At 40.8% G+C, this 17565-nt stretch overlaps 1 protein-coding gene across 1 annotated transcript in view; it reads left to right on the forward strand.

Moving 5' to 3' along the window:
* Positions 1-16773, forward strand: part of LOC139372797 (protein CBFA2T1-like) — a 219027-nt gene extending 202254 nt beyond the window's left edge. Inside the window, exons 10-11 of the mRNA XM_071112601.1 lie at positions 10890-11080; positions 16428-16773. Coding sequence (XP_070968702.1) covers positions 10890-11080; positions 16428-16706 — 470 coding nt within the window. The 3' untranslated portion in view covers positions 16707-16773. The remainder of the gene's footprint in view (positions 1-10889; positions 11081-16427) is intronic.
* The last annotated feature ends 792 nt before the right edge of the window (positions 16774-17565 follow it).

Raw genomic sequence — 17565 nt, forward strand, 5'->3', positions numbered from 1 at the left:
GTCCCAGTAAGTAGCTGGTCTGTCCTGCCTTGTCAGTCCCAGTAAGTAGCTGGTCTGTCCTGCCTGGTCAGTCCCAGTAAGTAGCTGGTCTGTCCTGCCTGGTCAGTCCCAGTAAGTAGCTGGTCTGTCCTGGCTGATCATTAAGTAGCTGGTCTGTCTCTCTTTACACTTAGTGGTTTAACAGTAGAAAGGAGCTCACCAGCGATTAATACAATATCTCTCTTTTTTAAACCACATTGATGATTTGTTCTGTTTGAGGACTTACTGGTAGTTAATAGGTAGGTAATAGATAGACTCTTGTGGTCATTGTTGCTCTTCTATACTCTGAGAGTATTAACCCACAGTTACAGAGAGTATTAACCCACAGTTAGAGAGTATTAACCCACAGTTACAGAGAGTATTAACCCACAGTTACAGAGTATTAACCCACAGGTAGAGTATTAACCCACAGTTACAGAGTATTAACCCACAGTTACAGATTATTAATCCAAGTTACAGAGTATTAACCCACAGTTACAGAGTATTAACCCACAGTTACAGAGTATTAATTCAAGTTACAGAGTATTAACCCAAGTTACAGAGTATTAACCCACAGTTACAGAGTATTAACCCACAGTTAGAGTAGTAACCCACAGTTACAGAGTATTAACCCACAGTTACAGAGTATTAACCCACAGTTAGAGTAGTAACCCACAGTTACAGAGTATTAACCCACAGTTACAGAGTATTAACCCACAGTTACAGAGTATTAACCCACAGTTACAGAGTATTAACCCACAGTTAGAGTATTAACCCACAGTTACAGATTATTAATCCAAGTTACAGAGTATTAACCCACAGTTACAGAGTATTAACCCACAGTTACAGAGTATTAATCCAAGTTACAGAGTATTAACCCACAGTTACAGAGTATTAACCCACAGTTAGAGTATTAACCCACAGCTACAGAGTATTAACCCAAAGTTACAGAGTATTAACCCACAGCTACAGAGTATTAACCCACAGTTAGAGTATTAACCCACAGTTACAGAGTATTAACCCAGCGTTACAGAGTATTAACCCACAGTTACAGAGAGTATTAACCCACAGTTAGAGTATTAACACACAGGTACATAGAGTATTAACCCAAGTTACATAGAGCATTAACCCACAGTCACATAGTATTAATCCACAGTTAGAGAGTATTAACCCACAGTTACAGAGTATTAACCCACAGTTAGAGTATTAACCCACAGTTACAGAGAGTATTGAGCCACAGTTACAGAGAGTATTAACCCACAGTTACAGAGAGTATTGACCCACAGTTACAGAGTATTAACCCACAGTTAGAGAGTATTGACCCGCAGTTAGAGAGTATTAACCCACAGTTACAGAGAGTATTGAGCCACAGTTACATAGAGTATTAACCCACAGTAAGAGAGTATGAACCCACAGTTACAGAGTATTAACCCATAGTTACAGAGAGTATTAACCCACAGTTACAGAGTATTAACCCATAGTTACAGAGAGTATTAACCCACAGTTACAGAGTATTAACCCATAGTTACAGAGAGTATTAACCCACAGTTACAGAGTATTAACCCACGGTTACAGAGTATTAACCCACAGTTACAGAGAGTATTAACCCACAGTCAGAGTATTAACCCACAGTTACAGAGTATTAACCCACAGTTAGAGAGTATTAACCCACAGTTGCAGTGTATTAACCCACAGTCAGAGTATTAACCCACAGTTACAGAGTATTAACCCACAGCTACATTATTAACCCACAGTTACAGAGAGTATTAACCCACAGCTACAGAGAGTATTAACCCACAGTTACAGAGAGTATTAATCCACAGAGAGTTTGTCTCTCTGTTTGAATGAATCACATTTTTGATCTTGAAAGACAACATCAGAGGAGGAGGAGGGAGGAGGAGGAGATACTTCATTATATTAGTATCATCTATGGTATTTGCAATTTCACGTCCTCCCCTCCCCACACACCATGCATACACACACACACACCATGTCCTCCTCCTCTCTCCTCCTCCTCTCCTTCTCCTCCTCTCCTCTCCTCCTCCTCCTCTCCTCTCCTCTCCTCCTCCATTCCTCCTCTCCTCCTCCCCCTCTTCCTCCCCCTCCCCGTCCCTCTCCTCCTCCTCCTCTCATCCCCGTCCCTCTCCTCCTCCTCCTCCTCCCCTCCCCTCCTCTCCTCTCCTCCTCCTCCTCCTCCCTCTCCCTTTTCCTCCTCCACTCCTCTCCTCCTCCTCCTCTCTCTTCCCCTCCCTCTCGCCCTCCCTCCCCTCCTCTCCTCCTCCCTCTCCTCCTCCTCCTCCTCCCTCTCCTCTCCTCTCCTCCTCCCCTCCTCTCCTTCTCCTCCTCTGCTGTTTGGAGCACAATAGAAATGCATAATTTAAATATAAATTGCCTGATTTGCATACATAATTAGTCAAGTTACAGAATTGATGGAAAATAACCTCCACCTCCGCTTCTGACATTCAGCTGGAAATACTGGGATTCCTCTGCAGTGTGTTTAAATGGACCTCATGTTTAAGGCGTCAAATGAGCATCTGTTACATTTTGATTTATATTAAAATCCTTTTTTTTCCAAGAGATTACTTTAGATGAATGACCTAATGCTGTCACATGGTCATTATACATTGAAAAGACAAAAGCATAAAATGTTTGACTACTCGCTGTCATCGAACGTTGATCTGTCCAAATGATGCATGCATTTAGTGTGATCCAAAACATCACTCATTCTCTCTCTAGTGGATCAAACCAATTCAACATCACAGAATTACTTTCTTTGTAAAAAAAATTGTGTAGTAATTAGGCAGGCATATGGAAAGTACTTAGACAATAATTAAACCTACAAGTGAATTGACCTCACAGCTGATCATCGTTAATTGAAAGTCTGCTTTAATACAATAGGACTCACTGATGAGAAATACAGGTGAATAATACAATAGGACTCACTGATGAGAAATACAGGTGAATAATACAATAGGACTCACTGATGAGAAATACAGGTGAATAATACAATAGGACTCACTGATGAGAAATACAGGTGAATAATACAATAGGACTCACTGATGAGAAATACAGGTGAATAATACAATAGGACTCACTGATGAGAAATACAGGTGAATAATACAATAGGACTCACTGATGAGAAATACAGGTGAATAATACAATAGGACTCACTGATGAGAAATACAGGTGAATAATACAATAGGACTCACTGATGAGAAATACAGGTGAATAATACAATAGGACTCACTGATGAGAAATACAGGTGAATATTACAATAGGACTCACTGATGAGAAATGCAGGTGAATAATACAATAGGACTCACTGATGAGAAATACAGGTGAATAATACAATAGGACTCACTGATGAGAAATACAGGTGAATAATACAATAGGACTCACTGATGAGAAATACAGGTGAATATTAAGAGTAAAGGTCTGATACTCGGATGCTGAAAGCAGATCTCTACTCTTCAAACCAGGGTTTGGGGTCAATTTGACAATTCAGGAAGCGGACATTATTTTCTATGATAATTTTTTAATTTCATGAGTTAATGTTTGTCTGGGTGTTTGTGTGCTGACTGGGACTTTGAGGATTTCTCTGAATGTGTTTGAGAAGAGGAAGCGCCAGGCCATGTCAGAGCTCCAGAAGGGTTATGGGAGTTATTTTATAGCTCTTTTATTCAACCTTTATTTTATCACAGAGTCATACTGAGACACAGATGAGCCCTAAATGACAGAAATGACAGAAAATACACACCTTCGGGAAAGTATTCAGACCCCTTCGTTCACATTTTGTTACGTTACAGCCTGAAATGGATTATATAAAAAAAACATAAAATCAGCACACAATACCCCATAATGACATCACAATACCCCATAATGACATCACAATACCCCATAATGACATCACAATACCCCATAATGACATCACAATACCCCATAATGACATCACAATACCCCATAATGACATCACAATACCCCATAATGACATCACAATACCCCATAATGAAAAAGCAAAAACGGGTTTTTAGATTTTTTTTGCCAATTTATTAAAATAAAAAACAAATACCTTATTTCCATAAGTATTCAGACACTTTTCTATGAGACTCGAAATTGAGCTCAGGTGTATCCTGTTTCCATTGATCATCCTTGAGATGTTTCTACAACTTGATTGGAGTCCACTTGTGGTGAAATAAATTGATTGGACATGATCTTGAAAGGCACACACCTGTCTATATAAGGTCCCACAGTTGACAGTGAATGTCAGAGCAAAAACCAAGCCATGAGGTCGAAGAAATTGTCCGTAGAGCTCCGAGACAGGATTGTATCGAGGCACAGATCTGGGGAAGTGTACCAAAACATTTCTGCAGCATTGAAGGTCCCCAAGAACACAGTGGCCTCCATCATTCTTAAATGGAAGAAGTTTGGAACCACCAAGTCTCTTCCTAGAGCTGGCTGCCCGGCCAAACTGAGCAGGGCCTTGGTCAGGGAGGTGACCTAGAACCCGATGGTCACTCTGACAGAGCTCCAGAGTTCCTCTGTGGAGATGGGAGAACCTTCCAGAAGGACAACCATCTCTGCAGCACTCCACCAATCAGGTCTTTATGGTAGAGAGGCCAGACGGAAGCCACTCCTCAGTAAAAGGCACATGACAGCCCATTTCCAATCCCGCTAGATCTGCAGAACACAGCACTAAAATAACTAAACTGTTAACATATGGTATAAAATCATTTTACAAAAAAATTGCAATTTGAGGAGCTCTTCCTAAGTACTGCACATGGACTTGGATTTCTTATAAGATTTTATTTTACTTATTTATTTCACATTTATTTAACCAGGTATGCAAGTTGACAACAAGTTCTCATTGTAACGGTTTTGGGGTAGTGCTGAGCGATTAACTCACTTTTTTTGAGGGGGGGGGGGGGGGGGGTTATTAAACAACTAATTGACAGAAGTTGGTTCAATTTGTTGAATTCCATTTAGCTCGTTTTTTTGTGAGCCTAAAGCTCTGTTTCTCTAGAGAGAAATCAAATCATTCACGAAAGAATAGGACGCTGAGCTGAAGGAAGTATTCGTTTTTATTAAGCAAATATTCAACCTCGTTCAGTGCAACAACAAAAAAGTGGTAATTAACTACAAGGACCATAATCCATTGCATCTGTTCCGGCTCGGACAGAGAAGGATATACTTTTATGCCTGCTAGGTTAGATAGACATACAGTGTACCACATAGGCCGCGTGAGAGAGGAAGAGAGGGATAGAGACAGATCCTCAAAGCCTTATCTACTTAGAACAATGAGTACAGTTATTTAGTCAGACTGCACTGCAGCATTCTCATGCAGGCTAGCCTACTGACTAAAGACGGTACTGAAGACAGTACTAAAGACAGTACTAAAGACAGTAGACAGTACTGAAGACAGTAGACAGTACTGAAGACAGTACTAAAGATAGTAGACAGTGCTAAAGACAGTAGACAGAACTAAAGACAGTACTAAAGACAGTACTGAAGACAGAGACAGTACTAAAGACAGTAGACAGTACTGAAGACAGTACTAAAGACAGTAGACAGTACTAAAGACAGTAGACAGTACTGAAGACAGTACTAAAGACAGTACTGAAGACAGTAGACAGTACTGAAGACAGTACTAAAGACAGTAGACAGTACTGAAGACAGTACTGTAAACAGTACTAAAGACAGTAGACAGTACTGAAGACAGTAGACAGTACTGAAGACAGTAGACAGTACTGAAGAAAGTACTAAATACAGTACTAAAGACAGTACTGAAGACAGTAGACAGTACTAAAGACAGTATACAGTACTGAAGACAGTACTAAAGACAGTACTAAAGACAGTACTAAAGACAGTACTGAAGACAGTACTGAAGACAGTACTAAAGATAGTAGACAGTATTAAAGACATTACTGAAGACAGTAGACAGTACTAAAGACAGTACTGAAGACAGTAGACAGTACTGAAGATGGTACTAAAGACAGTACTTAAGACAGTACTAAAGACAGTACTAAAGACAGTAGACAGTACTGAAGACAGTACTGAAGACAGTACTAAAGACAGTACTAAAGTCAGTACTGAAGACAGCACTGAAGACAGTAGACAGTACTGAAGACAGTAGACAGTACTGAAAACAGTACTAAAGACATTACTAAAGACAGTAGACAGTACTGAAGACAGTACTGAAGACAGAAGACAGTACTGAAGACAGTAGACAGTACTAAAGACAGTAGACAGTACTGAAGACAGTAGACAGTACTGAAGACAGTAGACAGTACTAAAGACAGTAGACAGTACTGAAGACAGTAGACAGTACTGAAGATGGTACTAAAGACAGTACTTAAGACAGTACTAAAGACAGTACTAAAGACAGTAGACAGTACTGAAGACAGTACTGAAGACAGTACTAAAGACAGTACTAAAGACAGTACTGAAGACAGCACTGAAGACAGTAGACAGTACTGAAGACAGTAGACAGTACTAAATACAGTACTAAAGACAGTACTGAAGACAGTAGACAGTACTGAAGACAGTACTGAAGACAGAAGACAGTACTGAAGACAGTAGACAGTACTGAAGACAGTACTAAAGACAGTACTAAAGACAGTACTGAAGACAGTAGACAGTACTAAAGATAGTAGACATTACTGAAGACAGTAGACAGTACTGAAGACAGTAGACAGTACTGAAGACAGTACTAAAGACAGTACTAAAGACAGTAGACAGTACTAAAGACAGTAGACAGTACTGAAGACAGTAGACAGTACTGAAGACAGTAGACAGTACTGAAGACAGTACTAAAGACAGTACTAAAGACAGTAGACGGTACTAAAGACAGTACTAAAGACAGTACTAAAGACAGTAGACAGTACTGAAGACAGTAGACAGTACTGAAGACAGTACTGAAGACAGTAGACAGTACTAAAGACAGTAGACAGTACTGAAGACAGTAGACAGTACTAAAGACAGTACTGAAGACAGTAGACAGTACTGAAGACAGTAGACTGTACTGAAGACAGTACTGAAGACAGTGGACAGTACTAAAGACAGTAGACAGTACTAACGACAGTAGACAGTACTGAAGACAGTAGACATTACTAAAGACAGTACTGAAGACAGTAGACAGTACTGAAGACAGTAGACAGTATTAAAGACAGTACTGAAGACAGTAGACAGTACTAAAGACAGTACTGAAGACAGTAGACAGTACAAAAGACAGTACTGGGGGGTTAGGGGGGTATGGGGTAGGGGGTTAGAGGGTTAGGGGGGTAGGGGGTTAGAGGGTTAGGGGGTTAGAGGGTTAGGGTTGGGGTTAGGGGGTTAAGGGGTTAGGGTTGGGTCTAGGGGGTTAAGGGGTTAGGGGGATAGGGTTGGGGCTAGGGGGTTTTGGGGTTAGGGGGATAGGGTTGGGGTTAGGGTTGGGGTTAGGGGGTTAGAGGGTTGGGGTTAGGGGGTTAAGGGGTTAGGGGGATAGGTTTGGGGTTCGGGGGTTAAGAAGTTAGGGGGTTATGGAGTTAGAGGGTTAGACGGTTAAAGGGTTAGAGGGTTAGGGGGTTAAAGGGTTAGGGGGTTAGGGGGTTAAGGGGTTAAAGGGTTAGGGGGTTAAATGGTTAGGGGGTTAAAGGGTTAGGGGTTAAAGGGTTAGGGGGTTAAATGGTTAGGGGGTTAAAGGGTTAGGGGGTTAAAGGGCTATTAGATGGTTAAGGGGCTTTAGAGGGTTAAAGGGTTAGAGGGTTAGGGGGTTAAAGGGCTATTAGATGGTTAAGGGGCTTTAGACGGTTAAAGGGTTAGAGGGTTAGGGGGTTAAAGGGTTAGGGGGTTAGGGGGTTAAGGGGTTAAAGGGTTAGGGGGTTAAATGGTTAGGGGGTTAAAGGGTTAGGGTGTTAAAGGGTTAAAGGGCTATTAGAGGGTTAGGGGGTTAAATGGTTAGGGGGTTAAAGGGTTAGGGGTTAAAGGGTTAGGGGTTAAATGGTTAGGGGGTTAAAGGGTTAGGGGTTAAAGGGTTAGGGGGTTAAATGGTTAGGGGGTTAAAGGGTTAGGGGGTTAAAGGGCTATTAGATGGTTAAGGGGCTTTAGAGGGTTAAAGGGTTAGGGGGTTAAAGGGCTATTAGAGGGTTGGGGGGTTAAAGGGCTATTAGAGGGTTAGGGGGTTAAATGGCTATTAGGGGGTTAAAGGGTTAGGGGGTTAAAGGATTAAAGGGCTATTAGAGGGTTAGGGGGTTAAAGGGCTATTAGAGGGTTGGGGGGTTAAATGGCTATTAGGGGGTTAAAGGGTAAGGGGGTTAAAGGGTTAGGGGGTTAAAGGATTAAAGGGCTATTAGAGGGTTAGGGGGTTAAAGGGCTATTAGAGGGTTGGGGGGTTAGAGGGTTAAAGGGCTCTTAGAGGTTTAGAGGGTTAAAGGGCTATTAGAGGGTTGGGGGGTAAGAGGGTTAGGGTGTTAGTGGGTTAGGGGGTTGGGGTTGGGGGGTTAGGGTTGGGGTTGGGGGGTTAGAGGGTTAGGGTTACAGTACTGAAGATGGTACTAAAGACAGTACTTAAGACAGTACTAAAGACAGTACTAAAGACAGTAGACAGTACTGAAGACAGTACTGAAGACAGTACTAAAGACAGTACTGAAGACAGCACTGAAGACAGTAGACAGTACTGAAGACAGTAGACAGTACTAAATACAGTACTAAAGACAGTACTGAAGACAGTACTGAAGACAGAAGACAGTACTGAAGACAGTAGACAGTACTGAAGACAGTACTAAAGACAGTACTAAAGACAGTACTGAAGACAGTAGACAGTACTAAAGATAGTACTAAAGACAGTACTAAAGACAGTAGACGGTACTAAAGACAGTACTAAAGACAGTACTAAAGACAGTAGACAGTACTGAAGACAGTAGACAGTACTGAAGACAGTAGACAGTACTAAAGACAGTAGACAGTACTGAAGACAGTAGACAGTACTAAAGACAGTACTGAAGACAGTAGACAGTACTGAAGACAGTAGACTGTACTGAAGACAGTACTGAAGACAGTGGACAGTACTAAAGACAGTAGACATTACTGAAGACAGTAGACAGTACTGAAGACAGTAGACAGTACTGAAGACAGTACTAAAGACAGTACTAAAGACAGTAGACGGTACTAAAGACAGTACTAAAGACAGTAATAAAGACAGTAGACAGTACTGAAGACAGTAGACAGTACTGAAGACACTACTGAAGACAGTAGACAGTACTAAAGACAGTAGACAGTACTGAAGACAGTAGACAGTACTAAAGACAGTACTGAAGACAGTAGACAGTACTGAAGACAGTAGACTGTACTGAAGACAGTACTGAAGACAGTGGACAGTACTAAAGACAGTAGACAGTACTAACGACAGTAGACAGTACTGAAGACAGTAGACATTACTAAAGACAGTACTGAAGACAGTAGACAGTACTGAAGACAGTAGACAGTATTAAAGACAGTACTGAAGACAGTAGACAGTACTAAAGACAGTACTGAAGACAGTAGACAGTACAAAAGACAGTACTGGGGGGTTAGGGGGGTAGGGGGTAGGGGGTTAGAGGGTTAGGGGGGTAGGGGGTTAGAGGGTTAGGGGGTTAGAGGGTTAGGGTTGGGGTTAGGGGGTTAAGGGGTTAGGGTTGGGTCTAGGGGGTTAAGGGGTTAGGGGGATAGGGTTGGGGCTAGGGGGGTTTGGGGTTAGGGGGATAGGGTTGGGGTTAGGGTTGGGGTTAGGGGGTTAGAGGGTTGGGGTTAGGGGGTTAAGGGGTTAGGGGGATAGGTTTGGGGTTAGGGGGTTAAGAAGTTAGGGGGTTATGGAGTTAGAGGGTTAGACGGTTAAAGGGTTAGAGGGTTAGGGGGTTAAAGGGTTAGGGGGTTAGGGGGTTAAGGGGTTAAAGGGTTAGGGGGTTAAATGGTTAGGGGGTTAAAGGGTTAGGGGTTAAAGGGTTAGGGGGTTAAATGGTTAGGGGGTTAAAGGGTTAGGGGGTTAAAGGGCTATTAGATGGTTAAGGGGCTTTAGAGGGTTAAAGGGTTAGAGGGTTAGGGGGTTAAAGGGCTATTAGATGGTTAAGGGGCTTTAGACGGTTAAAGGGTTAGAGGGTTAGGGGGTTAAAGGGTTAGGGGGTTAGGGGGTTAAGGGGTTAAAGGGTTAGGGGGTTAAATGGTTAGGGGGTTAAAGGGTTAGGGTGTTAAAGGGTTAAAGGGCTATTAGAGGGTTAAGGGGTTAAATGGTTAGGGGGTTCAAGGGTTAGAGGGTTAGGGGGTTAAAGGGTTAGGGGGTTAGGGGGTTAAGGGGTTAAAGGGTTAGGGGGTTAAATGGTTAGGGGGTTAAAGGGTTAGGGTGTTAAAGGGTTAAATGGCTATTAGGGGGTTAAAGGGCTATTAGAGGGTTGGGGGGTTAAAGGGCTATTAGAGGGTTAGGGGGTTAAATGGCTATTAGGGGGTTAAAGGGTTAGGGGGTTAAAGGGTTAGGGGGTTAAAGGATTAAAGGGCTATTAGAGGGTTAGGGGGTTAAAGGGCTATTAGAGGGTTGGGGGGTTAAATGGCTATTAGGGGGTTATAGGGTAAGGGGGTTAAAGGGTTAGGGGGTTAAAGGATTAAAGGGCTATTAGAGGGTTAGGGGGTTAAAGGGCTATTAGAGGGTTGGGGGGTTAGAGGGTTAAAGGGCTCTTAGAGGTTTAGAGGGTTAAAGGGCTATTAGAGGGTTGGGGGGTAAGAGGGTTAGGGTGTTAGTGGGTTAGGGGGTTGGGGTTGGGGGGTTAGGGTTGGGGTTGGGGGGTTAGAGGGTTAGGGGGTTATTGGGTTAGGGGGTTAGGGGCTGGTTGTATGGGTCCTTGAGGATATCTCTGAATGTGTTTCAGAAGAGGCTGTGAACGAGGTGAAGCGCCAGGCCATGTCAGAGCTCCAGAAGGCGGTGTCAGAGGCAGAGAGGAAGGCCCATGAGATGATAAGCACTGAGCGATCCAAGATGGAGCGTACGGTGGCAGAGGCCAAGAGACAGGCAGCGGAGGACGCACTGTCTGTCATCAACCAGCAGGAGGACTCCAGCGAGGTAGGACACTTTATTGATCTACTATGTACCAGAATATTCTGGATATACCAGAATACCAGAGTATTTATTATAGATGTATTATACCAGAATATATTTATTATGGATGTATTATACCAGAATGTATTTATTATACCAGAATGTATTTAATATAGATGTATTATACGAGAATGTATTTAATATAGATGTATTATACGAGAATGTATTTAATATAGATGTATTATACCAGAATGTATTTATTATACCAGAATGTATTTAATATAGATGTATTATACCAGAATGTATTTATTATACCAGAATGTATTTAATATAGATGTATTATACCAGAATGTATTTATTATACCAGAATGTATTTAATATAGATGTATTATACCAGAATGTATTTATTATACCAGAATGTATTTAATATAGATGTATTATACCAGAATGTATTTATTATACCAGAATGTATTTATTATAGATGTATTATACCAGAATGTATTTATTATACCAGAATGTATTTAATATAGATGTATTATACCAGAATGTATTTAATATAGATGTATTATACCAGAATGTATTTATTATAGATGTATTATACCAGAATGTATTTAATATAGATGTATTATACCAGAATGTATTTATTATACCAGAATGTATTTAATATAGATGTATTATACCAGAATGTATTTAATATAGATGTATTATACGAGAATGTATTTAATATAGATGTATTATACCAGAATGTATTTATTATACCAGAATGTATTTATTATAGATGTATTATACCAGAATGTATTTATTATACCAGAATGTATTTAATATAGATGTATTATACCAGAATGTATTTATTATACCAGAATGTATTTAATATAGATGTATTATACCAGAATGTATTTATTATACCAGAATGTATTTAATATAGATGTATTATACCAGAATGTATTTATTATACCAGAATGTATTTAATATAGATGTATTATACCAGAATGTATTTATTATAGATGTATTATACCAGAATGTATTTAATATAGATGTATTATACGAGAATGTATTTAATATAGATGTATTATACCAGAATGTATTTAATATAGATGTATTATACCAGAATGTATTTATTATACCAGAATGTATTTAATATAGATGTATTATACCAGAATGTATTTATTATACCAGAATGTATTTAATATAGATGTATTATACCAGAATGTATTTAATATAGATGTATTATACGAGAATGTATTTAATATAGATGTATTATACCAGAATGTATTTATTATACCAGAATGTATTTATTATAGATGTATTATACCAGAATGTATTTATTATAGATGTATTATACGAGAATGTATTTAATATAGATGTATTATACCAGAATGTATTTATTATACCAGAATGTATTTATTATACCAGAATGTATTTATTATACCAGAATGTATTTATTATAGATGTATTATACCAGAATGTATTTATTATACCAGAATGTATTTATTATACCAGAATGTATTTATTATAGATGTATTATACCAGAATGTATTTAATATAGATGTATTATACCAGAATGTATTTATTATACCAGAATGTATTTATTATACCAGAATGTATTTATTATAGATGTATTATACCAGAATGTATTTAATATAGATGTATTATACCAGAATGTATTTAATATAGATGTATTATACCAGAATGTATTTAATATAGATGTATTATACCAGAATGTATTTAATATTGATTTATTATAATACAATTTATTTAACATTGATTTATTATACCAGAATATATTTATTATTTATGCAGTACCAGTCCAGGGTTTTTCTTTATTTGTACTATTTTCTACATTGTAAAATAAGGGTGAAGACATCAAAACTATGAAATAACAAATGGAATCATGTAGTAAGCAAAAAAAGTGTTTAAAAAATAAATATATTTTCTATTTGAGATTCTTCAAAGTAGCCACCCTTTGCCTTGATGACAGTTTTGCACACTCTTTCCATTATCTCAACCAGCTTCATGAGGTAGTCACCTGGAATGCATTTAAATTAACATGTGTGCCTTGTTAAAAGTTCATTTGTAGATTTTATTTCCTTCTTAATGCGTTTGAGCCAATCAGTTGTGTTGTGACAAGGTAGGGCTGGTAATACAGAAGATAGCCCTATTTGGTAATAGACCAAGTCCATATTATGGCAAGAAGAAGCAAAATATGCAAAAAGAACTGACAGTCCATCATTATTTTAAAAAATGAAGGTCAGTCAATATGGAAATGTCAAGAACTCTGAAAGTTTATTCAAGTGCAGTCGCAAAAACCATCAAGCGCTGTGATGAAACTGGGGACTGACATGATGTGATTGTGTCCTATAGGGGAATGACATGATGTGGTTGTGTCCTACAGGGGAATGACATGGTGTGGTTGTGTCCTATAGGGGAATGACATGGTGTGGTTGTGTCCTATAGGGGAATGACATGATGTGGTTGTGTCCTACAGGGGAATGACATGGTGTGGTTGTGTCCTATAGGGGAATGACATGGTGTGGTTGTGTGCTATAGGGGAATGACATGGTGTGGTTGTGTCTGCTTTAGGGGAATGACATGGTGTGGTTGTGTCCTATAGGGGAATGACATGGTGTGGTTGTGTCCTATAGGGGAATGACATGGTATGGTTGTGTCCTATAGGGGAATGACATGGTGTGGTTGTGTCCTATAGGGGAATGACATGGTGTGGTTGTGTCCTATAGGGGAATGACATGGTGTGGTTGTGTCCTATAGAGAGAGGAATGACATGGTGTGGTTGTGTCCTATAGGGGCTTTAGGGGAATGACATGGTGTGGTTGTGTCCTATAGAGGAATGATATGGTGTGGTTGTGTCCTATATGGGAATGACATGGTGTGGTTGTGTCCTATAGAGGAATGACATGGTGTGGTTGTGTCCTATAGGGGAATGACATGGTGTGGTTGTGTCCTATAGAGAGAGGAATGACATGGTGTGGTTGTGTCCTATAGGGGCTTTAGGGGAATGACATGGTGTGGTTGTGTCCTATAGAGGAATGATATGGTGTGGTTGTGTCCTATAGGGGAATGACATGGTGTGGTTGTGTCCTATAGGGGAATGACATGGTGTGGTTGTGTCCTATAGAGGAATGACATGGTGTGGTTGTGTCCTATAGGGGAATGACATGGTGTGGTTGTGTCCTATAGGGGAATGACATGGTGTGGTTGTGTCCTATAGAGAGAGGAATGACATGGTGTGGTTGTGTCCTATAGGGGCTTTAGGGGAATGACATGGTGTGGTTGTGTCCTATAGAGGAATGATATGGTGTGGTTGTGTCCTATAGGGGAATGACATGGTGTGGTTGTGTCCTATAGAGGAATGACATGGTGTGGTTGTGTCCTATAGGGGAATGACATGGTGTGGTTGTGTCCTATAGAGAGAGGAATGACATGGTGTGGTTGTGTCCTATAGGGACTTTAGGGGAATGACATGGTGTGGTTGTGTCCTATAGAGGAATGATATGGTGTGGTTGTGTCCTATAGGGGAATGACATGGTGTGGTTGTGTCCTATAGGGGAATGACATGGTGTGGTTGTGTCCTATAGAGGAATGACATGGTGTGGTTGTGTCCTATAGGGGAATGACATGGTGTGGTTGTGTCCTATAGAGGAATGACATGGTGTGGTTGTGTCCTATAGGGGAATGACATGGTGTGGTTGTGTCCTATAGAGGAATGACATGGTGTGGTTGTGTCCTATAGGGGAATGACATGGTGTGGTTGTGTCCTATAGGGGAATGACATGGTGTGGTTGTGTCCAATAGAGGAATGACATGGTGTGGTTGTGTCCTATAGAGGAATGACATGGTCTGGTTGTGTCCTATAGAGGAATGACATGGTGTGGTTGTGTCCTATAGGGGAATGACATGGTGTGGTTGTGTCCTATAGAGGACTATGATGATCTGTCCATTGGTCTGATGTGTCCAAATTTGAGATTTTTGGTTCCAACCGCCATGTCTTTGCGAGATGCAGAGCAGGTGAAGGGATGATCTCTGCCTTTATGGTTCCCACCATGAAGCATGGAGGAGGAGGTGTGATTGTGTGGGGGTGCTTTGCTGGTGACACTGTCTGTGATTTATTTAGAATTCAAGGAACACTTAACCAGCATGGCTACCACACTTTTGACTGGTACTGTATATTATGTATCAGAATGTTTATATTATTGAATTATTCATGTTTATTTATTTAACCAGGCACGTCAGTTAAAAATAAATTATTATTTATAATGATGATGAGCCTACATCGGAGATTCGATATAAAGTGCTATAAGTATTTTCATGTTCTCTCCATGCAGTATGAAGATCAGAGTTCATCTATACAATACCACAGTGTAAACAAGAGAGATATTGTATATAGTCTATACTGTACCTCTGTGTTCATAATCTCAAAGTATCTCTGAAAGGATAGGACACATAAATATATACATCTCCTCATAAAAATCATTTTGAAAAATACCTTCATGATCTTATTATCGTATTAGTGGGAATATCTTTGGAAGGTTTCATATCGTCAAGTAAGGGGTGATTTTACAGGACTTAGCCCAATATCCTTCTGAATGCAAATTAAGATCTGAAGTTGAGATTCATGAGACATGAAACAGGATATAACCTACATCAGTTCCAAGAGGAAACAGGATATAGCCTACATCAGTTCCAAGAGGAAACAGGATATAGCCTACATCAGTTCCAAGAGGAAACAGGATATAGCCTACATCAGTTCCAAGAGGAAACAGGATATAGCCTACATCAGTTCCAAGAGGAAACAGGATATAGCCTACATCAGTTCCAAGAGGAAACAGGATATAGCCTACATCAGTTCCAAGAGGAAACAGGATATAGCCTACATCAGTTCCAAGAGGAAACAGGATATAGCCTACATCAGTTCCAAGAGGAAACAGGATATAGCCTACATCAGTTCCAAGAGGAAACAGGATATAGCCTACATCAGTTCCAAGAGGAGACAGGATATAGCCTACATCAGTTCCAAGAGGAGACAATCATGGCCCCTCTCCCCTAACACATACAGAGGGCTTCAGTGGAGTATGTGGTGAAATGCTGTGAAATGCTGTGAGGGGCAATATGCTATTGTTTTGTGTTTTGATAAATCCGTTTTCCTGTTAAAAGGTCTGTAAATAAATCAGCATTTTTTTCTTATTATAAAAAGTATTGAAATTAATCTCCTCTCTCTTTCCCTCTCCCTCTCTCTCTCCCTCTTTCCCTCTTCCTCTCCCTCTCTCTCTCTCTCTCTCTCTCTCTCTCTCTCTCTCTCTCTCTCTCTCTCTCTCTCTCTCTCTCTCTCTCTCTCTCTCTCCCTCTCTCTGTGTAGAGTTGTTGGAACTGCGGGCGGAAGGCGAGCGAGACCTGCAGTGGCTGTAACACGGCGCGCTACTGCGGCTCCTTCTGCCAGCACAAAGACTGGGAGAAACACCACCACGTGTGTGGACAGACTCTCCAGGCCTCCCAGGCTGCTCAGCAGCAGCAGGGTACAGAGACCTCCACTACACCCTCTAGTAGAGCAGGCAGCCCAGCCGGAACCCCGCCTGCCACCACACCCCGCTCCGCCACTCCAGGAACCCCCTCTACGCTGGAAACCACGCCGCACTAAACCGGGAGCCACCCGGGGAGCCATCGGAGACTCCCAGTAGCCCAACATGACTGACTCACTTCATGCTAAATGCTAACGCGCTAACGCTACTTATGTTGGAGTATGTTGGTCCCACACAACACAGGAGGTTTATACATGTAGATCAGTCACATTGACTTGTCATGATTAACTAAGAACACAAAGATATTATTATTATTATTACTATTGCTGTTATCATCCGTTGTCGTCTACGTTTGTTGTTGTTGATGATTGTTGACGTTGTCATTGTTGCTTCTCTTACATTGTTTCCTGTAAATTTGAATCATAGAAAGGAAAACAGCCTACAGCGATGACAGTCCAGACAAATACATATACGGACCTCCCCTTTGTGTTCAGTTCCGCTTCCTAAATGTGTTGTTGTTTACCTGGGAGGTAATATGAAACTAGCTGACCTCAGACACCAAACAACATACCAATGGAAAATTACTACAACACAAACACTGTGGAAAAAGCAGACGCCAACTCTCTTATTATGGGAAGACCACAAATACAAAGAACAGACTGACAGACAGAGAGACTGACAGACAGACAGACAGACAGACAGACAGACAGACAGACAGACAGACAGACAGACAGACAGGTGGATAGTACCCATGGGTTACAGACAGACAGACAGACAGACAGACAGACAGACAGACAGACAGACAGACAGACAGACAGGTGGATAGTACCCATGGGTTACAGACAGACAGACAGACAGACAGACAGACAGACAGACAGACAGACAGACAGACAGGTGGATAGTACCCATGGGTTACAGACAGACAGACAGACAGACAGACAGACAGACAGACAGACAGACAGACAGACAGACAGGTGG

The sequence above is a fragment of the Oncorhynchus clarkii genome, chromosome 18, assembly GCF_045791955.1.
Source record: "Oncorhynchus clarkii lewisi isolate Uvic-CL-2024 chromosome 18, UVic_Ocla_1.0, whole genome shotgun sequence".
Taxonomy (NCBI): domain Eukaryota; kingdom Metazoa; phylum Chordata; class Actinopteri; order Salmoniformes; family Salmonidae; genus Oncorhynchus; species Oncorhynchus clarkii.